We start from the raw sequence: 23,569 nt of genomic DNA, 5'->3' as shown, positions 1-23,569 counted from the left end.
GGGAGTTTACTACTTCGGGCAGAGCAATTTGTTTACCGTGAAGATATGTGACATCAAGAGGATCTTGAGCTGCAGAAAAAAAACAATTTGCTTACAACTTTTGTTAGTGTTGTGTTACCTTTAAACTTTTAATTGTATAGGATTTGTAATTGTGTAAGAACTGAGTTAGCTTTAGAATTTTAATTGTATAAGACTTCTTAAATTTATCCTTGGACATTTGAGTTGTAGTAATTTATTAGGTTATTTACTTATTTGAATAAAGAGTGTGAAACAAAATCAAATTCCTAGTTTCATCAAGATAAAACAGGATCCTATTCCTAGATCCTATATAATAGCTCTGTTCATGTTTGTGCTAGCTCGTGTTAAGATTTCACTGCAAAATGAAATCTTAACACGATATAGGTGCAATTTTGTACGTCACTGAAGATTGAACATCAAAACCTAATTGTGTTCAATCCACACCACCTTTTTTTTGTATGTTCACTGTATGAGTGTCTAATACTCCAACAGAAGGAATCTGAGGAGTTGTAGAAATATAAAACACTCAGAGCTACACTTGAAAAAAAAATCAATAGTGAAGTCAAGGAAGGGCACAATTTTGCTAAAGGTTGTTTACAGCTGAGGTAAAGGAGTAAATCGAAATTGATATGCACGAAATAGGGTTAGATTCTCGAAGAAAAAAGTGTGATCTTAAAACTTTGTGGTTGTGCTCACTCGCCCACTCCCATAGACTGCAGATACGTAGTGTGCGGTTGAGACCTTACTACCATAATCTAAAATACGAATATACATGCCAGAGCCATGCTGAAGTGACATACTCATGTGCATATGGTGCAGGGTGTGCTGAAGCTGCACCAATGTTTGTTGCAAAATGTTTCTATGGGTAACGACTGAGAGCAATGTAGGGTGGGATCGGAAAAAAACAGTTGACCTCTTGTATATGAGTTCACCTTTTTGTGTGCTATATGATGTGTATGAGACTTCATTTCTGATTTTTAATGTCTAAATGAAAATTTTAAGTAGTTCGCTGCTGCAGAAAACCTCTGAGTTTACTTTAATAGGTAACTGTTGAAAGCAGACTTCAGTATTGATAGACAGTTTTAGGTTTGTTTGTTGCTAGTAAATATTATCTAGCTGCCGTGTATCTGGACATTCACTGTCTGTAAGCTGAAGGTCATATGTGTCTCATTTTGCTTCTCCAGGTCTTGTCCCCAGAAATGAGCTTAGCCACAGTTCGAGCTTATATATGGAAGAAACCCGATGATTTGGTTCTCAGTTACAGAGTGGTACAGAGCAGATAATACTTTGGAGGACTCTGGAGGTATGCACCACTTCGTTGATCCTTTTAGATATATATATCTAAATCAGTTCTAGTGTTGATCTGAACCTGTTCAAAGATATTAAAGATATATAAAACTTGGCTGAAGACAAATTTAAGTTGATAAAACATAACTGTATATAAATTGATCCAATGAAGGTTGCTTACAACATTTTTTCCCAGCATGATAAAAAAGTACAGATTTCCTAAATTGCCTAATTAGATGCAAAGCAAGCTGTGCCGACCTTCAACGCTGAGATTCATAGCTTGGAGCCGCCTTTTGTTTTAGCTTTCAAATTCTGCAGCTTCTTACCCACTCTGAGGCGATCTGGTCATGGACCATTTGTGCTGCCCTTGCTCAAAATTCTGCTGGGTTTATCTTGGATTCAGGACTCAACAAAGTCCAGTGGCAATGCTTCTGGCCTCACAACGCATTGCGTTGAGGAAGGTTGGCTAGATTTTTAGCCTCTGCTGGAAATTAGCCAAGCCAAAATCATCATCTCTGTATTCCAATCTAGCAGGTCCGGTTGCTGGTCTTTTCACTGGCTTCTTGTAGAGTAGTCTTTCCTCATTATCATCATGTATCATGTCATCATAACGTGTACTATTACAGAATATGAACCGACTCCACTTGTAAACCAGATTCGCGCAAGCATTTTGTTTCCAGTACTCTCTTCGTTATACTTGAGAGAAACATAATAACCTTGCCAATACTACTTTTCCTCAGTTCCTCCCTTTTATGGGATTCCTCTAGACCTATTGGATAATCAGATAATATCTCCAGTATCGCAGTTCAGATGGCGATGTTGGGTAGACTTCCATCGGGTAAGGGTTCAAGCCAATATTTTAGAAGCGCCCAACACTCCATGATCTAAGAACTCAAGTTGGTACTGTTTCTTTGAAAGAACTTGCTTTAGTAGTGGTAGCTTCATAAGTTTATTCACAGCAGGCATCGACTTTCTGTTCAATTCTCCATCTTCTTTGACTGTAAGTTCAAGCTCGGCCATCACTTTCTCCACCCACAAAGCTATCTCCCCAGCCGTCTTCTCAACTTTTTTTTTGTTTCTTACCCATGTTAAATAGATCCTTTATTTCTTCATCCTCTTTTTCTATGATCAATGGAACCCCCTTCACAGCCTTTTCCCTTGTTTGACGACGGTTTCACACGCTCATAAACATCCTTAACCGAACCATTTTCTTCTTGAGGATTACCATTGTTCACACTCTTCTTCCGAAGTTTTAATCTCACTATAAGCCGTTTGGTGGTGGAAGTTGGAGTTGTCTCACCCATTTGCAAACCCCCCAAAGTTTTTGCTTCTGCGTATTCCATGTTTACAACTGCAAATACCTACTTACTCTTCCTGTTTAAGTTGCTAAACACAAAAGTGGCGTGTGTGTGTATAACATAAACAGATAAAACTCCACTCACCATAACTCCTTCAGCAGCATCATCAACCAAAACCGCACCATCAGCAAGTCGTAAAGCAGCAGTCATCTCATCCGAGAAATTAACATGACCAAGAGTATCCATAACATTACACAAATAAGACTTAGCATTACTATCTTCCAAAAGCAAAGACATAGGCACAACCTTAATGGAAATTCTGAGATTCCATAGCGTTTCTGTCATAGACACATTCGTTGTAATTTTAATGCCATAGTCTCATAGCTTGGTTCTCAAAGCAATGCTTTATACTTTAGTATTCCGAAAGTGCGAATTTTCTCGAATGCTTAAGGGACAGACAATGATACTAATGATTATTGTCATCTTATTGCAGAATTTTCTTTGAATATGTTGACTATTGAGGATAGTATTAAAGTCAATGAGCCATTACCTTGGGTATCTGCACTCTCTTGGGGAGCAATGTCGTGGTTGGGTTCTGCACAAACTGCACAGTCAAGTGAAAAGATCAGATTCGACCCGGTTTTTGAGATTGGTGAATTATTTGAATTGGGTATTCAGCTATCTTACCTTCTCTTGCTGTTAGGCTTGCTTGGGGCTGGTAGTTTCTTTGTGATGAACTCAGCATTGGCAGTTCTTGCCGGAACTCTTTGTTGTTCTGGAAATTCAAAACTTCATAACATTCCTAATGTTTCTGACATTAGAACTATGATATTAGTTCTCGAATCATTAGGGGTTGAAGTCGATGTATATAATGGAGAGGTAACGGTTGATACCCATGGGATTCGCTCGCTTGAGCCATGTGCGGACGCTGTTGGGAACCATCTGCTCATTCTCGATGATCGCCCGGAGATTTTCTTTCGTCCAATTCGATGATATAAAAATTCCAGGTTTTAAGAATGGAGATAAGATATAAGAAGAATGGAGATAAGATTTAAGAATGAGGTTTTTATCTACTTATCTATTTTGGGTTTTTATGTATTTTGACTACGAACAATTGAAATCGCCAAAAAGGGCGTAATTCATTTTTTAGATAAAATCTGATGCCACCGGAGAGAAAAAAGGGCCGACGTGGGTCACTGGGAGCATTCTCAACTACTCAGTATTAATGGTCTTTGATGAGCCGAGCTTGAGCTCAAATTAAAACTCGTGTAACAAATGAACTTGATGAAGCTCGGCTCATTTAACTCAAATAGTATATTTATAGTGTAAAATGATCGAGCCACTCGGGCTTGGCTCGTTTAAACTCGGCTTGAGCTCGCTCGTTTAACTATATGAGCCGATTTATAGCTCAATTGAAAACTAATGTAGATTTATAGCTCAATTGAAAGCTCATGTAATTAACGAGTTGAGCTTGAACATGGTAAAGCTCAGCTCGTTTAGCTCGAATTCCACCTTTAGCTAAAGGCCATATAACACCCCAAAAACCAAATAATCATTCCAATGCAGCTGCTAAAAAGGTCATAAATTTGAATGATGTCATATACCCAACTAAATTTGTAGTCTTGTTTAGCAGCTGCCATAATTAAGTTTTGGGAGGCGGATGACACAATTTCTATTGTCCGTCTGTTAGATTTCGACGGACGGCATAAATTGTGTCGTCTATTAAAAAAAATTCAACTTAAGTTTGCAACTAATGGACGGACGATAGAAACTGTGTCGTCCGTATCCCTTTAGCACTTCCATCTTCAACGCTTCCAACCATTAGAACTGATTTTGAGTTTTTTACCTCTCAAATTTAGTTGGGCAGCCAAAAATGTTAAAAATTCTACATGGCGGTACTATATAGCAGCCCATTATAGTAGCTCTGCATTGGACTTGTTCTTAGGCTGGAGGAGCACATTTTTCTCACCATACAAGATCGTTTCCAAAATGATAATTATCAAGGCAGGTGAGCTATATGCCTCAGCGGCTCAACCCATATGTGCTCCTTCTTTTGAAATATTAATACCACGTGGCTTATGTTTTTTCCAGGCTGCTTAGATTGTTAATTATTCCAATTTTAAGTGGTCAGATGTAGTGATTTGGAATTATCAATCACTGATTTTTGTGTGCGAACCCAATCTTCACATTCATATGTGGTTGGATATTCAAACAAGATCGATTTGGTTTGAATTAAGGAGGTTGAGTGTTGCCTCATGTACTAAACGAAAAATCAATATCATGTGACCAGCTGACTTAGTTGTTGTTGAAAACGTGATATGGTATTGGTAACCCCATACCATCTTGTACTAACATCAGTTATAAACCTTATCTATGATTGATACGAGTTTAATGATTCGAGGTGTTCCGTGTACGTTTTTACTATTTTTCTTCCCTTAATGTGAGCATATGTATACTAAGAAAGTAGTTACATACTCACAGTACCCTTTGTTAATTAAATTTTCGAAGGACAGATGAATATTCACTAACAACCATAGTTCGTGATTAATTATGGAATCTCGGAATTCCATTGAATATTTCAGTTTTTGAAGAAATCGAAATGACAATATAACCAATAGTAGTGTTTAGACTTTAGAATTGAAAAATACAAATTTGTTAGAATTAAACCGATTTGGAGAGAACACCACATTATCTTAACATGTATTGAATCATTGAGAGAAAGAGTTAGAGAGAATTCTTATTCATTGAGGTAAGTCTAAATAGGAGGAGGTTATCTTTATATACAACTAAGTAACCTCACTTCCAAAATAAAAGATTATCAGGATAAATACCAGATAGAGGGTTATCAGGATAAACACTATCATGATAAACATAGATCAATGGTGGGCATCCATATAAGCCCACGGATTTCATAACACTCCTCCTTGGATGTCCACCATTTTTATGGAAATTATGGTGGATGCATCTTTTTGTAGCATTCTTCTGGATGCTCTATAACTATCTAATGACAGTTGCCTCATTAAAACCTTGCAAATGAAAACCCAATGGAAAAAAACCAAAGCGAAGGAAAAAGAGTACAACATTACTCAGAATCATTTTGACTTGCTTAATACTACCTCATTAAAATCTTTACTAGGAAAATCCAGTGGGATAAAACCTAGATAAGAAAAAAGAGTACAGTGCATATGTCCTGGGACACATTCTTCAGGATGCTCCTCATGTTCTAGTACTCCCCCTAATAAAGACAAGTCTTTATATGGCTTGGTGGTGAACTCTGCGCATGTCGATCCCATATACAAGCTTTTGAAATGTATGCTTCGGTAGTGATTTAGTGAAGAGATCAGCAAGGTTGTCACTGGAATGAACTTGCTCGACCTTAATCTACTTCTTCTTCTGAAGCTGATGAGTGTAAAAGAATTTTGGCGCAATGTGTTTTGTTCTGTCTTCTTTTATAAATCCTTCTTGAATTTGGGCTATACAAGCTGTATTATCCTCATAAATAATGCTGGAAACACCTGTTATAAAAGGTAATTGACAAGAACTACGAATATGCTCAATTAATAACCTTAGCCATACACATTCACGACTAGCTTCATGAAGAGCTAAAATTTCAGAGTGGTTAGAGGAAGTTGCCACTAAAGTTTGTTTAGTGGAATGGCAACAAATGGCAGTATTACCACTAAGAAATACATAACCTGTTTGGGAGTGACCCTTCTGAGGGTCAGATAGATAACCAAAGATTACATAGCCAACTAGATCATAGTCATTAGTGGAACCATAAGAATAAAATAGTTTCATACAAGTTATTCCATAAAAATATCTCAATATGTGTTTGACATCATTCCAGTGTCTAAATGTATGTGCCCAATTATATCTTGATAAGAAACTAATTAATAGAAAATGCAATGTCTGATCTTGTGCACATATTGTGCTAGATACATAAATGCTTCAATATCACTCAAGTAGAGTAGTTTCAAGACCAAGAACTTCCTCATGTTCTTCCTTTAGTCGAAATGGATCCTTATCCAAATCCAAGTTTCGCACAACCATGTGTTTTGTCCATTTCATTTCAAAAATCTATAGTCAGTAGTTTTCTCTAATTCGTTAGGAGCCCCAATCAAGTTTATACCAACCAAATTTGCTGCTACTATATTGAATCCAACCTCGGATTTGACTATAGGTCCACACCACATTTTTCAAAGAGTTTAATTATGCTTGAATAGTAAATTCCATATTGGTCAATCTTTCCTTTGTCGACAAAACACGTGGTTCATTTATTTTTCATTATTGTCCTTTGATGTTCCAATAGCTATACCAGAGCTAAATATGTCATCTATGACAAGTGCTTTCCTATCCCACAATTCACCTGAACATGCATGAAATATTGAGATCAATCTCTTCATTTTCAGGTACTTGTGCCTCTCCATGGGCAACCATATATAGGCATTTCAGTGAATTTGGATATTTGCACATTTTCATTATTTGTTTATAGAGCTCCAGCCATTACCTGGCTATTATTTGGACAAGATTGTTCCTCAGTTCTCCTCTCCTAGGAGCACTCTCTTTGGATCCTATAGGTCTACCACGCTTTTAGCGTATAGTAGATTCATTTGCCGCCATGTTTGGACCTGTCCAAATGGAACATCAATTATGGCTGACACATTCATGGTTACTTTTACCATATCATTAAATGCTTAGGCATTTTCTCTGCAACCGCTTGCAATTATATCATTCTTCTTATCTCATATAGTCACATTCATTGTTTGGATCCTTAATGAGACAGAGGACGTGATCCAAGTTGCTTGACGTTGTTCCTTATAGCAACCATTGCTTTTCTCCCCCTAACGACGGGAATACTGTCTCATTAAATTGACAATTATGTAGTACATACTGTCTAAGTGAGCGTCTTGCTCCCAACGTTAGATATGATACACAATGTCTTTCTCATTTATGGGTATAGTCTACTGGACATATATCCATAATACTTTTCTCCATTTATATATCCATACATTTTAACATAAAGCAAAATAAATTTGTAAAGATTGATACTAGTACAAGTATATTAAGAAAAATAAAACTTAAGATTCATAATAAGGAAATTCAAAATATTAACGACAATCCTGGCCTAGACTATCCATGAAGAAAACACAATATTAACGATAAACATTCCATGAATTGGTAATAAAAATATAATTAACTAAATAAATCATTCCAAGGATGATAGTTTGCTCATCAAACTTTTCCATTGCATTTGGTAGTATGACCATCTTCTGGTGATCATACCTATCCTTCAGGGATTTCCAAAAACCTGCTGGGTCTTCCTCTGTTAGGTACTCATTCTTTAAGTCGTCATGAATATGATGACGTAGGAATATGAGAGTTGTGGCCTTTTCCTCTAGGCTCATTTTGTTTCCTTCTTTAATAGCATCACCAAGTTTTTTAGATTGTAAATGGATCTTGGCATCCTACTGCCATAATAAATAATTGTCACCTCTAATTGAAAGAACTTGAAAATCGAGTTTAGTAAGGTTTGACATCTTTCAAGTAATTGTAACAGATTAAACATACATGGAGTTAAACATACATGATTTTTAGAACTGCAAGCCCTTATTTATGTTAGAACTTCAAGTTCTTGAAAACAAAATAGCTATAAAACCGAATTGGGCCTACATAAATGACCATTGTAATGGGCCAAAACCGGACCAGTCCTTATGGGTTGGACATGACCAAGTCGATATAGTCAACCAGACGATCTTGGAACTTCAGGTTCCTAAAAATTGAATCTTTGGAACTTCAGGTTCTTAAAAAAAATAGATCTTGGAACTGCAGGTTCCTAAAAATTCGACCGTAGAACTTCTGGTTCCTAAAAATTAGATCTTGGAACTTCAAGTTCCTAAAAAAAATAGATTTTGGAACTTCGGGTTCCTAACAATTTAATTCTTGGAACTTTAGGTTCCTAAAAAAATAGATCTTGGAACTTCGAGTTCCAAATATATCGTAGAACTTTAGGGTCTACATCATTGTTCAATAGTATACATAAAAAAAACAAAATGAAAAGAAAAAAATTTCCTTAAATTAAAAACCCTAGCATGTAATTCTATGTTTTAATCCATCTCACAATATAAAACAAATAATTACATAGATTTGGTAAGGAATACAATACCTATCCGATTGAAAAATCAGATTACCACGTTTCGCTATTCGACGAAAAATTGGCCCATAAAGAACTGTAAAACTGAATCAACTCTGGACGAATTAGGCTCAAAGCCATACACTGTTGGAAACATCTCTGAGTTAGCTTTCTAATGCAATAAGCGGATTGCAAAACCGATCACCGAGTATAAAGTTACAACTGTTTTCGTTAGAAGTGTCTTTCTATTCTGAATTTCGAAGCTAATGTCATGAGCTGGGTTTTATTAACTTAAGGCCCATAATCAATAAAACATATGGGCTTTGACCTTTAAAAGTTATTAGGCCCTTTATCCAGCAAAATATAACATGTTGTCATCGTCTTTTCACTGGTTATTAGGCCCTTTATCGAGCGATTTTTTTTTTCTCTGAAAATGGTTATCAGGAATAGTTTTCTACCATGAAACATATGGCGGAGATCAGAAGAGTAAAATCTCTTTTGCTCTTTTTCATTAATAAAGCTACAAAGGTCAAATATATTATACAACAACCATGACAAACTTTAACACTGTATCAAGAAAACCAGCTCACTATCCTAACCTGAGCTTCTAGTCTTTTACTATTTAATTAATAATTTATTCCATTCTTATACTAGATGACAAGGACAGTAGAAATTAAGTCATCGACACGATATATGGCTAAAATTGATTGAATAGTGAATTGCAGTGGCACCTAACAATCCATATATAACCATTTTCTACTCGCACACACAAGCACTATATCACCTGACACACTCAATATCAACTACAGTTAACACATACTATACTTCATAAAGGATAAGAAAAAGAGTTCGTCTACCACGAGGATATCCCTATAGGTACACCAGCCGACACCGTTGGATCCGAGATCTAACGGTCCGAAAATAAAAAACAAACCCATATTCTCTCTCTTCTTTTTTGTTTTTGATTTTCGGACTGTTAAGGATTAGGATTTTTTCGAAACACTCATCCCTATAGGGGATGGTTTTTTTAAGAAACTCTCTCCATCATTGGCCTTCTCCATTTTTTTACCCGCCATTTGCAATTATTTGCAATTAATAATGCAACATATGCCCAAATTATTTATCAGTATTCAATAAGAGTGGACTCCTACATTTCAAGAACTAATTCGAGAAGGTATAGTGGATTAACAGTAAAGTAGGTATGTTCCCAACAAAGAAATAAAAGAAGATCGTGAATGGATTAATAGTCGTGAATGGCAAAAATTTAAAAGATAAACGCCAACATAACATACCCTGACTTAAAACTTTAAATTTGACAGTAACGAATTTAATACCAAAATACGAATTTAAATTCAATAGCATCGATTACAATTCATAATAACAAATTAAACATATACCATTAATCGTAAGTAAAACATATACCTTTAATTTAAAGCTAGAGACTATCGTGCTGATAACGTGTTATAATTAAATCGATTTGGAGAGAACACCACACTAACTTTACACTAACTTAATATGTATTGAATCATTGAGAGAATGAGATAGAGAAAATTCTTATTCATTGAGGTAAGTCTAAATAGGAGGAAATTATCTTTATATACAACTAGGTAACCTCCTTTCCAAGATAAAGGATTATCAGGATAAATACCAGATAGAGAGTTATCAGGATAAACACCATATAGAGGACTATCAAGATAAACATAGATCAATGGTGGACATCCTTATAAGCCCACGGATTTCATAACAAAATTCCAATTTTAGTCAAAGTATATCGGAATTTCGGTTTTTGGAAATATCAGAATTCTAATAATTCCAAAAATCACTATGGTTAACAACTATGGGAATTGGGCAGACAAAAGTGGAATCGGACTACTTAAGAGAAAGATCTGAAAATCCCAATGTTCAAAAAAACGCTAGGCGGTAGTCGGGCGGTGGGAGAGCACCTAGCACCTAGGCCTTCTAGGCAGTGGCTAGACGAGCTAAACGCTAGGCGGTTTTTTTTCCTGATATATATAGTAATGCATACATATAGTACAAGAAATGAAGAAAATCATTTACAATAACTCAAAAAATAAACACAAACAAAGATACTTATTAAAAAAATGCGTAATAGTTGAAGAATATTGACTTCATATAAAAACATACTCTTTGTTATAGTGACATATAATTTACATTAGACTTAAGTCTTTTAAACTCATTCAAAAATAGGGGCTTTTTATTTTCGACATTTAATCATTAAAAAAAAAAAAAAAAAACTTGATTGGACCACCTAGAGGCCGCCTAGCCTGCCTAATTGGTCCGCCTAGACCCGCCTAGTCGGTCCACCAATTTTTTAAACGACTAGGGCTTAGGCTAGTTAGTTGGGCACCGCCTAGGTGGCCGCCTAGACCGATTTTTAGAACAGTCAAAATCCTCATAGGAATGTGTGTTGTCAGTGGACCAGCTCCATTAAGAAAATTCTTGGTTTTCGGCCTGGCCCGCTGCAAGTTTAGCAAATGCCAAGTCCAAGCCCGGCCCATTTCAAACCAATTTGAAACCCAAATTCTATCGTTAGGCTTAGGGGTGATAATTTGGCCCTCAGGCCCTCAACCCGGCCCGACCCGGCCCTCAAAAATGCTCGTCAAAACCCTCAAAAGTTGGCCCTCACAGATTTGAGGGGACGGGCCCGCCCCTCATGCTTGTTAAGGGCGGGCTAGGGTCTGGGAATGGAGCATAGGCGGCCCCACATTTAAAAAGCCTCGGTGGCCCCGGTTTTTTTTTCGATAAGATATATTTTATTTTTTTACATTATATATGTAAGGTACCACAATTATCCCTATTTGAACTAAATATTTTCAATACAAATAATGTTTAATAATAGTAGTTTACCACATATCATATGAGGTATTTTGTAATTTGAGTAAAAGAGTTCAAATATAAAAAGAAAAGTGAATTATGATTATTTTGTGTAAACCCAAAATAGAGGTGATAATTTATGTATTATACTATATATTTGTATAAACCCTAAAAGAAAACCATATTTTCTTGTTATTTTACATTATATTTATATATTATACTATAATTATCTAAATTGTATAAAAAAAATTATTAATTAGTTTTCAATAGGGGATAAATTATAACATAATATAATATATGACTTTTTGTAATTGATTTAATGATATGTATATAAATTCATACATAAAACAAATCCAACCTAACAACATAGTTAAGTATTAAAAAATGTAGATATTTTAAGTTAATATCATCTCTTCCACCATCTCTATCTATTTTTTCTAAAGATATAAGAATTAGTTTTGTATACTTATATACATATTATTAAATCAATTAAAAAAAAAAAAAAAAAAACAAAAAAATAGTAAACTAGTGAAGTATAATTAGATCGGGTCCAGGCCGCCTCTCATTTGGCTCTCAAAATGAGGGTCGAGGGGTTAAGGGCTCGAGTTTTACGCTTGACCCTATTCGATCGACCCGCCCTCAATATCAAATAGGACGGGGTGACCCGCCCTCAATTGAAGACTTTTATGATTTGAGATTTTGGAGCTAGCGCCCCGCCCTTTTATCACCCCCTAGTTAGGCTAGCTCTCTTGCCAGGCTTTGTTAAAGCAATCAAGCATAGATTGAAATCTGTTCTCAATTTGTGTCCTTTCCATCCCTCAACAAAGTTAAGAAATCATCACCTTGGTTTATCAGGGCCCAAAATATCGCCGAGATATCCGATATCTCGCCGATATATTAGCAAACACCGATATCGATTTTTCCAAGATATATCCCGAATATTGAACCCTTTTTTTCGAGATATATATCGGAATTTCCGAATATGAAAGTTTATATCGAGATAATCGATATTTAGAGATAATCGATATATATCGGTTGACTTTTTGACCAATTGTTAATAATTTAATATTGAAATTTAAATATCCTATATATCCGAGATATATCGGCGAGAGATCCGGAGATATATCGGTGAGATATCCGATATTTTAGAAACTTTTGTCACCAAAAAAACCGAGATATCCGATATATCCGATATATCTCGGTTTTTGGGTACACCGATATATTAACCGATATCGAAATTTTGAGCCTTGGGTTTATATACACGACATAAAATCCAAAATATGACGTCTTGCAACGTTTGAAACATACTTCAGGATTTGAATCCTTCAGATTTCCACACTGGAAACCCAAAAAATTATCAAAAATCAGTAAAACTTAAAGTTTCAAATACTTCATCATCTACTAGCCTCATGCCTGAACAATCTCAAGCCCCACTATTATTATTTTTTCTAATTTTAAATTTATAATAGATGTGAATTACTATTTTATCTCTATATGTGTTGTGTAATGTGTAACTCTGTGCATCATCAGCCGTCCTACACACTGAAAGTCTCGAAATAATGGAACAAAACGTAGGGAAGACTAAAACAATTTGCTTCCCCAAGTGCAATCATTTCAACTTTGTCATCAAAGCTCTAATTCCACTAACTTTTCATTATATTTTCCAACAAATTATACACAGCACAAAATATATATCCTCTATGATTACACCAAATTAATTTTTTAAAAAAAAGAAAAGAAAAGAAAAATAGCTCTCTCTGTCTCTCTCTTCAAGACTTCAAGGAGTTCAAGGTGAAGACCCCCACAAGACTTCAGCAACAATGGTAGCAAATTCAGCATCAGAAACACAAGCTTCTCTAACTCTTTTAACAATTTCTTGTTTAAATGCTCTTCTTTCTCTCTGTCTCAAACCTTCTCCAACTTCTAACTGTACAGCAAATCTTGCTACACAGCTAGCAAATGGATGTTTTTGTAAAAACCTCTTTTCTCTACTTTCTTTCTTCCCTTTACTTTTCATTTCAACTCCACCAACACAAACCTCATTACTCTCTTTCTCTTCTTCATATCCACTCATATCAATTAAATCCCCACCCAATTCTGATCTTTGCAGCTCCACTAGTTTTTTCACTAGACCAACTTCTAACATAGCTTCAATAGCTTCTTTTCTTCCAAAATAACCAATTTCAAGTACACAATCCAGTGTGATCACTTTGATTGATACTTCTTTAGAATCTAACAAGTTTATAAGCTTGGGTATTGCTCCATTCGATTCGATTTCATCAACAAGTGGTGATTTAATTGATCTGATAAGAGAACAGAGCACTTGTATTGTACAACTTGATGCCATAGATATCAAAACTTTAACTGTACACCCCATTAAAACTTCCCCGACAAATACATCTTTGTTGAATTGCACCAAAGCACTTATAACAAACGCCACTCGTTCTCTAATCCTTTTAGAACAGTTTAAGCTGCAGAGAACTGATTCAAGAACTGAAAACACCTTAGATTTCAATACCATATCTTGTAAATCTAAATTAAATCCTTGTGAAACACGTTCTTCAAATTTAGTCAACAGCTTGATCTTCTCTTCTTCATCTGCTGAATCTTCTCGTAAACATTTCACGAGGTTTTCAATATTTTCTCTATCAATCCATGCTTGAATCTCTGTTTCTATAGAACTGGCAACACGGGAGATCTCGAAACTATTAACTCTACGATGAAGAAATGAACTAAAACTGTGACCATGTGAGCTGTTGAGCTTGTTTATGAGTGTTTTGAGGATGGAGATTTGGTTAGAGAGGTTAGAAAGATTTGGGTCGTTAGAAAGTATGTTGTCTGCTTCAGTTTGAAGTTCTAACAAAGCTTTGATGGCGGGTGAGTTGGAATTATGGTTTTTTGAAGTGGGGTTGTTGTGTAAATCTTGTGAAGCTTGTTTTAATGCTTCCAAGACTTTTAGAACTTGATGGTTTTCTTCATTTCGAGCTTCTTCCATTGATTTGAAGCTCGAAGACAGAAAATGAGAATCTATTTTAAGTTTGGAAGTCGACGCAGCGACCATTCTTCATTTTTTATATGGTAGTTGGTTTATTAACTTTTTTTTCCGCTCCAGGGACCAGGAAAGGGTGATTATGTAGACAAATGTTTAAATCGGCAATCACAGCCACTAGTTTGATCTTTTTTTATTATAGAATCTACCTGAACCTTCTTAAACATTATTATTATTATTTTGAACTCCCTAAAAAATTACAACTATTAATGCTTGGACTCGACCCTAATAGAAATAAAACAATTAGGCATAGTTTCCTAATAGCAAAAAAAGCTAAAATTTCCTAACATTCGTTTTTAGTGTAAGTTGTTTTGTTGTTTGTTATTTATTTTTATTTTTATTTTTATTTTATTTTTTATTTTTTTTAGTCAAGTAGATATTTTATTAATAATGATAACGAGTTTTACAAATAATTATCAATAATAATAACAAGTTTTATAACCTCAAGTTTTATTATTTTGCTTTAAAGTGTTAAAATAGATTGGAGGGCGTTTTTACCGATTACAGAAATCTAATTTTTGCAACCGTTGAAAGTTGAAACCCTCCTCTCATATATAGTTATAGTTGTGTATTATGATAAAATCATGTGACATCAGTCGTTAGTAGATGTTTGTGGTGGGTTGTAACGGTTGCAGAGAGTGTATCATTGTATCAGGTTTGTAGAGGATTCGGTTTTCAGGCCAAATTATAAGCGTAGTGACATTGCCTAAGTGAGATTTGTTCTGTACATTACAAATAGTTTCCCGAAGTCAATGATATTGATACCAAATTGAAGGAAAAATGTTTCTGATTATTATGGGCTTTGATATTACAACGGAACTGATAAACCATATTGGTTATCAGGTTATACCTTTTGAGAGGCACACTAGGGAGACCCGACCACAACATTCTGTTTTGGCTAAAGAAGAATAACTTTTGAAGTCACGAGTCATGACTCATCAATCATTATATTGTAGAAAAATTGAAATGTGAATATCTGATTGTCTAGAACCGACTCGAAGTGAACTGGCCGATTTCAGGGCATTGTGCGCCTAATTTGTAATGTGACTTGTGAAGTTGTGAGCCTTCTGATGGCTTGTAGGTGTGTTACTATGTATGTATGCCTGACGAAGGACTAGAGTTACAAACACTGTGCTACAGCCAGGGACCAGTAATAAAAGAGAAACTCTTCCAGATCAACTACTGCGTAATGTATTACGCCAGCTTTTCTGGATTGTTATACGACGTTGCAAATTTCAGCGAGGGTCCGACTTCTTTGTATATCCAGGTTACTTTCTTTGAAACACATTGGTGAGCCAACTGACCAAAACAGCGGTGTGGAAAATGTGTTATTTATAGGAATATACTTGAGGATACCCATCAACGCCAGACAATATCATACCTCTGGCCCTCGGTCCTCCCTTGATTTTCCGTGGTCCATAAGTTTTTCAGTATGCATTTAAGAGCATTTCCAATCACAGTCATTATGGATATAGAGGGAAATTGACAATTTTCACCGTTTTTTGGAAAAAAACCTTTGCCCAATGCAAGGGTGACAAAGTCGGTCAATTGTGACTAAGTGAAAACGAGAGTAGCAGTTCCTACTGAGAAGGTAGCTGAGTTGTGAACTTTGGATGAGATGTTTTATTTCGTCTTGTGTGTGTGTTTTTTTAAAATTTTTTCGTTTTTTTTTTCCGGACGGAATGTTTCATTCCGTTTCGCGTGTTTTTTCGATTTTTTTTTTAACTTCAGACAGGATGTTTCATTCCATCCGGCGCGTTTTTTCGATTTTTACATTTAGACGGAATCAAACATTCCGTCCGAGATTCAAACTCACCTTTGCATTAGACAGCCTCACCTTGCTTTTCCCTAAAACAGTAAGAAACAAGATAAATTGAGCTTACATGGAGGTGAAAAACTCTCGCTTGCATTGAGAATGCTCTAAGACTATACAAACAGTACTTTGATATATTATATTGTTTGAGCAAATTACCAAAAGAAAAAGGTTATAGGATATATGTATGTGAGGAATGCTAGCGAGCCCATCAACCACGTGCTAGGCTCGGAAACACGCTACTAAAAGACAAAAAATGTTAATGTATTACTTTTTCAGTCAGTCTCTTTACCCTAACCGAAAATTCCCCTCTCCCCAACTTTTAACTCTTTTTTTTCACATTTTTCGCTTAATTGTGTTAAAAAGGAATTTGTAGAAGATCAATATATCCATTCTTCTTACTATGGAATCTTCAAATTCAAGGATTTGGTAGCTAAAGATCAGTAAACTACTAAAAAATACAACAAATTGAAAGCACAAAGAAAATATTATGAATGGATAACACAAATTAAGATATTATTAGGAGTTTTTAAATAATTGGTTGAAACCAAATTAGAAATGAAGAGAAAATAGATATGGAATTCATGCAACATTTTCACACACACACTTACATGGAAGACTTTTTAGAATTACTTGAACTAACATTGGTTTTTGAATATTAAACATGAAGCAAAATCATCAACTAACATCCCAAATAAAAATGATTTGCAATTGAAAATTAGTTTTTAATGGAGAGAAGAATAGTGTATAAGGTGGAGTGAGAAAAGAGCGGCAAAGAAGAACCATGGTTAGGTAGAGGAAAATCATAAGGGATCTGTAGAGGTACATTTTAGTCACGACCTTACAATCTCAGAGAATAGGGTTTGTATAAGATGTTTGATTGAACTCAGGTCGGTGTTTCGAGATGCCCTCACGATCGGTTTCTCGATGAACTGGAATCAAGTCAGACGTAGTTCATCTTGAGCTGAGGAAAACCTGAGCTGAGGACGACCTGATCAGAGGATGAGCTGATCTGAGGATGACCTGACTTGAGGATGACCTGAGTTGATGATGAGCTGATCTGAGGATTAGCTGACTTGAGGATAACCTGACTTGAAGACGACCTGAGCTGAGGATGAGCTGAGCTGAGAATGACCTGACTTGAGGACGACCTGACTTGATGATGACCTGAGTTGAGGATGAGCTGATCTGAGGATGAGATGACTTGAGGACGACCTGAGATGAGGATGAGCTGATCTTTAACTAATTGAATTAAGTTTGGATGTGTTTTGGTATTTTGGCCATAACTTTGGCTACTGTTGTCAAAATCACGTGTGTGAGCCCAATTCAAAAAGATCTCGGCGGCGCGCATGCTGTCACCATCGAGCCTCGCTCTGTGGTCTCCATTTTCGAGGTCAAAATCCACTGTTTTCCCCTCTAAATTCATTTTTTTCTATTTTTGTCCGACCTGAGTTGATGATGCGCTGATCTGATGGATGACCTGGCTGAGGACAACCTGGCAGAGGTTGACTTTGGAGGACGACCTGGCTGAGGATGACCTGAGCTGAGAATGACTTTAGCTGAGGATGACTTGATGACTTGATATGATGGATGACCTGGCTGAGAATGAGCTGATGGACGACCTGGCGGAGGTTTTTGCATGAGATCTGGTTGAGGTTTTAATATAGCTCTGTGATGAGTTGTGCTAGTGTGCGTTTTTCCTCATTGATATTAGCATGCTCTGAAATTTTTATTTGAGATTGGTTGAATCAACACCTTAGTTGACCTGGTAAGGAGCGACTTGTAAGCTGGATTCCTGGATTTGTATTGTCACCGATTCGCTGTAAAGGAATGTGTGACATGGTGGTAGACTGGTAGTTGCAGCCCTCGGGTTGGTACTGGATCGATTGCAAATGATATGTAAATATGAAGTATATCTTGCAACATAGAAGTGTGCACAGATTATCCGAATTGATCAAAAGATTAAATATTAGTATAAATGAAGGATAGTTAAATGTAGACTTATCTCTTAGAACGCTGACTTTTCGCTTGTTGCCATTGATAGTTGAATGGAAGAATGCTGACTGTTCTTCCATGGTGGTTTTACCAAGTTTCTTGGGCTTGAGAAAATGGTGTGAATGTTTTTCTCAAGAAAACGAACCTGCAGACGGTGCCAATGTAGAGGTAAATTTTAGTCATAACTTTACAATATCAGAGAATAGGGTTTGTATAAGATGTTTGACTGAACTCAAGTCGGTGTTCTGAGCTGCCTACGTATCCAGTTCTCTGATGAGCTGGAATCAAGTCAGACGTAGTTCATCTTGAGTAATTGAGTTGGAGATTGAGAGAATGTCAGCCTCCCTTGAGAATGGAGAAGACGCCTCCTTTTATAGGCGTAGATCCCCTTTTTGCGCTGTCTTGATGATTGTTTTACTCTTTCCATTACGAAGTAATGATTTGTTATTAATGATGTTGTTGACTAGCTTGCAGCGGTTACGTTTTCTAGGTCGTTTGGACGACTTGACCTTAAGTCGTATGCACGACCTGCTTGTAGTCTGGATATGTGGTCTGCCACGAATAGCTGAGAGTGGAGGGTACTGACAGGATCCAATAAAAATGAAATAGGGGAGCCAAGCCGTTCTTTTGCCAGTCTTAAGACAACCTTTAGAAGTAGTCGTAGGTAAAAGAAAATATGTATTTTTAGTATTTCTTTGTGTGTAATATACAAAAATCACGAATGGAGCATAACATTATCTATTTATTTATGGCTAAATCTATGGTGCGTGAGATTATTGTAAGTTAAAATGGAGCACAAGAAAGCCAATTTTAATTTTCTCTTATATAGCAGATGTTTAAGCGTTAGGTGAGCCAACAAACTAAAATTGGTATGAAGATCTTGCTCACAAGAAAAACTAGTCAATACCACAAATTGCGGTGGGTTGGAATGTAACTCAGTCACAATTCGTCTATATTTTAAGTGATTGTTTTAAAGTGATTGTTTAAGAAGTCAGGCACATGGTAAATTACATGCGCCGAAGATTATTATATCGTAAATGAAATGGCTCACCTACCCACGTGCTCACAGTAGCAACTAGCAAATGTATTTGTGATTATATAAGTTTTTTTTTGGGACGACTACAACACATGTCCTATGCACAAAAATATAATTGCGAAATCAAAACTAGTGGTCCACCTAGGCAGATTTTTTTTTTTTTTTTTAGAGAAGTGTCTGTCTTTCTCTTTTTATTTTTACTCTTTTTTCTTCTTCTTCTCATGCCACAACAAACTTCTAATTTTTTTGTCCTCCTCGTATCCCATTTCCATCTTTCCCTCCTAAAACTTTTATAATTGATAAACATTTTTTTTCTTTTTTAATTAATAAGAATAAAACTCGTTTCTATTATAATATGGTAAATTGAGCAAATTGTATATATGACTTCAATTGTGGAGGCAAATGCATCACATTCTTAAGTACATATGATGATCTTGTTCAGTGTATTCGTAACCAATTCAAATAAATCAGGTTACTTGAATTTTTGAATAAGATATATAACTTAATTTTACTTAATTTTATTGCAAAAAATATATGAAGAGAATGTATTTTTCCAAACAATTTCAGTTGGTGCAACAAAAGAGTAAGTAGAAATGGGTGTTAGAAAATAACTAATTTAGCCCAAATATAAAATAGAAATTTCTTAGAGGGAGTTGGGGATATGATCCGAAGAGGTGAATTGAAGAAGTTAGAGAATTTGCTCTGTTTGGACTTATAGAGAAATTAGTAAAAGAAGAGAGAGAAGGACACTGGAAGCAACCCTTTATTTATTGAGAATTGGTAGCTTCCTGCCCCGGTATAACTATCCTACTCGACTACATGCCAAAAATAAGTCTGGGCATTGATTAATGGAAATAGACCAAATGTCACACTCCGAATTTCGACAGAATTCGGAAAAAACATTATTTGTTCCCGACTCTTCGATTTCCGAGGTGTGGCGACGCTCTCCACTCCCAAAACCCAGTTTAATATATGCGGATAATTAAAACCAATAAAAATTTTAACTTAAACAAAGTCCTCTTCATTATAAAACAATTTACAAATGAAAATGCAAATAATATTATCTGTTGAAAATCTATATCACCTTGGGAAAACAAAACCTGACACGAGATCTAATGCTAACATGAAACCAGCTTAAAGAACCACTCTTCTTCAACACTAAACTGTCAAAACTTATCAACTATGTTCATTGAATGAACACACCCGATAAGCAAACATGCAAATCGGGTCAATTGACATTATAAAAATCTTTGGTGTGAGTAGCCCTAAAAAACAACATATACTTATACAAATATATACATAATCCATAACGCAGTTAGTTCCTCCACCGAGGCGCCTTTAACTTTCGGCGACTAATACAACATCCTTAAGTTCAATAACTAAAGGCGGTAGTTCCTCACCGAGCGCCTTTAACTTCCCACTAACCACCACAACAACCTATACTCATAATAAATAAGGCATGTAGTTCCTCCATCGAGGCTTTAGGTTAACTAAACTATAACCGCCAAGCATATACAATCATCTATCTAAAGATACATCATTAACTAACATATTACCATAATTAGATTATTTGGGGCTTTCTTTGTGTGTCCCTAAAATCACGTCAGATCTATGTCTTACCTAGTTTCCCGGCTACCACAATCGCAACCCAACGCCGAACATGTACATCCACATGCCTCCCTTACATAATGAGCCACTCCGTGCGTAACCACCCCTGGCGGGATGCCGCGACACCGTAAATCCTCACACCGAAGCCAAATCTATGTAAGACCGCCACTATTCGGCATAAAATATTATGCATCATCGTTTCTATTTTGCGAGCGGAATAATCAAGCTAATTATTCATTTACGCCGGAGGAACGCCGAAGGCCATTCAAATTTTAACGAAACGCCGGAAGGGCGCCCCGAAGGCCATTCAAACTTTAATCGAAACGCCCGGAAAGGGCCAATCACATGAGTTGTGGTAGTCGGGGTTAGGATTTTTTCGTTATGTAATTTATTAGGTGTCATACATTAATGACTCATAAACATTTCTACTATATACGCGCGGTCAATTACCTTATTGCACTAAGCCATAATATCTAGAAATATCTCAATTATATCTCATAGTCACTTTCATTCTTTCACGTGCCAATATATTATTGCACAACGCCACACTCCCGTGGGCAAATATTCACCAGTGCTATACTAGCATCTCACATATAAAATAATGGAGTGTATATACATTTCTCCAAGATATTGCATCAATATATTATAACGTATTATATCATGTCATGTCACAATGCTTCCATTATCATACATTATTTATTATAGCGTATTAGGAATATAATGTCTCCTAACATCTCAATATCGCCACGTGTCAAAAATACCTTTAGTCAAATCTTTTCTTTTTAGGCGGTGACTAACCAATTATGCGAGGGTTTCCGTACCATTTTATTTTATGGCTTGTCCATACAATATACAACATAAAACGTAGCACAATTAGACAGTCAAAAAGTCTACAATCAAAGCCCAATATTTATATATTTTACACACTACTCACGTCAAATCTTAATTAGATAATGACCAACCAAGTTATACAATATCAACAATATTTTCTTACTATATATATCCATATGAACAAATATGTGAAAAACTGGAAAAGTCAACGGTCAAAGTCAACCGTCAATGGTCAACGGTCAACACGTCATGGTCAAGGTCAAACTCAACATGTCATGGTCAAAGTCAAAGGTCAAAGGTGAAAGTCAACCGTCCATGGTCAAAGGTCAAAGTCAACCGTCAAAGTCAACGGTCGATGGTCAAAGTCAAACTGTCCTAGTCAAAGTCAAACTGTCGTTTTCGTGTTCGACAGGTTCATGGTCATAGCCATGGTTCATGGGCTAGCTAAGGTCAAAGGTGCATGGCTCATGGGCTCGTGACGAGGTCATGGTTCGGACCTTAATGGCGAAGCCCAAAACCTTAGAACCCGAAAGTTTAAACATGTAAAGACGAGGAAAGATCTATTTTAAGTCCAATGGTGGTCCAAACAATATTAGAAGCGGGCCCAAAACTTTATCTTTGAATCGCCCAAAAGCGGTTAAGTAGATTCGGGTCCAAAAATACAAATGAAACGGGCCCATAGACTAATATTAGAACCGGTCCCAAAACTTACTTTAAACCGGGCCCAAACTAAACTTAATTAAATTGGTCCAAAAATAACTTAAAATCGGGCCCAACCAAATAAATAGAACCGCCCACAAAAAATAGATTTTTGGCCCAACCGATTTGGCCTTAAGCCCAAATCGGTGAACGATGTCATCTCCTTCACTTGATTCTCTTCCACCACCACCAAAATCGTAGGCCACCACCACCTCACACACAACCACCAATCTAAACAGCGCGTTTTACTCTAAATCCAAAAACCAAACAACATTTGTAAAACACAAAACCCCAAATCCTACAAACCAACCCCACACCAAAACTAGATCTAGGAATCAATCCCGCTAGCCATTAATGGTCGCTCAAGCTTCAAACGGCCCCATCAAATTCCAACATTCACACATACATCAACAACCCACAAATCAATATCAAAACAATTCAAACCACAAAACCCACAAAACGATTTCCCTCACCTCCAAAACTTCGACCCCCGACCGCCATTTGCGCACAAATTCTTCCACGACTTCCCACCCAGCTCGCTCGACCGTTCAACCACCCATAACACCTTACCACCGCTCAATCTTTCCTACCCCACCACCACAACAATACCCCGGTATCACAAAGATCAACTTCGCACCCCATTCAACTTGGCCCCCATTATGGCGTCCTTGAAGTTTCCAATCCTAAAAGTCGAGCACAATCGGTATGGGCTTATAACATCAAAGATGTTTTGTGCTACATCCCCGACATCCCGTAGAATTTACACACGAGAGAAGCCATTGCTCTCTTGAGTTCAACCGGTTTAATTTACGTAAAACGAAATTTAACCAAGTTGAATAATACAAAGACACTAAGTCCAACACAACAAGATAATAGCGAGCGGTATTAATAGGCGAAACCTTAGTCGGTATACTCCGATCTGAGGAAAACCATAAATCGGTGAAATAGCAAAATAGCTACTCACATTGCG

At 36.3% G+C, this 23,569-nt stretch overlaps 2 protein-coding genes and 1 pseudogene across 3 annotated transcripts; all 3 read right to left on the bottom strand.

Annotated features, from left to right (window-relative positions):
* Positions 1 to 1,537: 1,537 nt before the first annotated feature.
* On the bottom strand, positions 1,538 to 2,413 carry LOC147511729 (protein IWS1 homolog 1 pseudogene; annotated as a pseudogene).
* Positions 2,378 to 3,699, bottom strand: LOC147511728 (uncharacterized). 2 transcript variants are annotated; one of them, XM_086599412.1, is made up of 5 exons: positions 3,497 to 3,699; positions 3,291 to 3,414; positions 3,154 to 3,207; positions 2,748 to 2,941; positions 2,378 to 2,666 (listed from the first exon to the last, which is right to left on the bottom strand). In XM_086599412.1, exons 2-5 carry the CDS (start codon positions 3,346 to 3,348, stop codon positions 2,415 to 2,417), a joined length of 558 nt encoding a protein of 185 aa, XP_086455538.1. In that variant the 5' UTR covers positions 3,349 to 3,414; positions 3,497 to 3,699; the 3' UTR covers positions 2,378 to 2,414. The 2 variants fall into 2 exon arrangements, with proteins under 2 accessions (XP_086455538.1, XP_086455537.1); XM_086599411.1 differs by having other exon boundaries at positions 3,291 to 3,699.
* Positions 3,700 to 13,206: 9,507 nt separating this feature from the next.
* LOC147511727 (uncharacterized) lies at positions 13,207 to 14,724 on the bottom strand. Its single transcript, XM_086603387.1, has one exon. The coding sequence runs from the start codon at positions 14,627 to 14,629 to the stop codon at positions 13,355 to 13,357; it is 1,275 nt and encodes a 424-aa protein (XP_086459513.1). The 5' UTR covers positions 14,630 to 14,724; the 3' UTR covers positions 13,207 to 13,354.
* Positions 14,725 to 23,569: the final 8,845 nt, after the last annotated feature.

Source organism: Coptis chinensis, chromosome 3 (genome assembly GCF_015680905.1).
Source record: "Coptis chinensis isolate HL-2020 chromosome 3, ASM1568090v1, whole genome shotgun sequence".
In the NCBI taxonomy this organism is placed as follows: Eukaryota; Viridiplantae; Streptophyta; class Magnoliopsida; order Ranunculales; family Ranunculaceae; genus Coptis; species Coptis chinensis.
The sequence above is the reverse complement of the archived record's forward strand: the minus strand, read 5'-3'. Positions and strand labels throughout refer to the sequence as shown.

What these genes read in the sequence shown, in the direction of transcription:
- LOC147511727 (XM_086603387.1), bottom strand. Translation starts at nt 14,629, where the DNA reads ATGGTCGCTGCGTCGACTTCCAAACTTAAAATAGATTCTCATTTTCTG.
- LOC147511728 (XM_086599411.1), bottom strand. Translation starts at nt 3,348, where the DNA reads ATGCTGAGTTCATCACAAAGAAACTACCAGCCCCAAGCAAGCCTAACA. An exon ending in AGAGAGTGCAGATACCCAAG is followed by an intron (nt 2,942 to 3,153) that starts GTAATGGCTCAT and finishes TGTCTATGACAG; the next exon opens with AAACGCTATGGAATCTCAGA. An exon ending in ATGCTGCTGAAGGAGTTATG is followed by an intron (nt 2,667 to 2,747) that starts GTGAGTGGAGTT and finishes AAGAGTAAGTAG; the next exon opens with GTATTTGCAGTTGTAAACAT.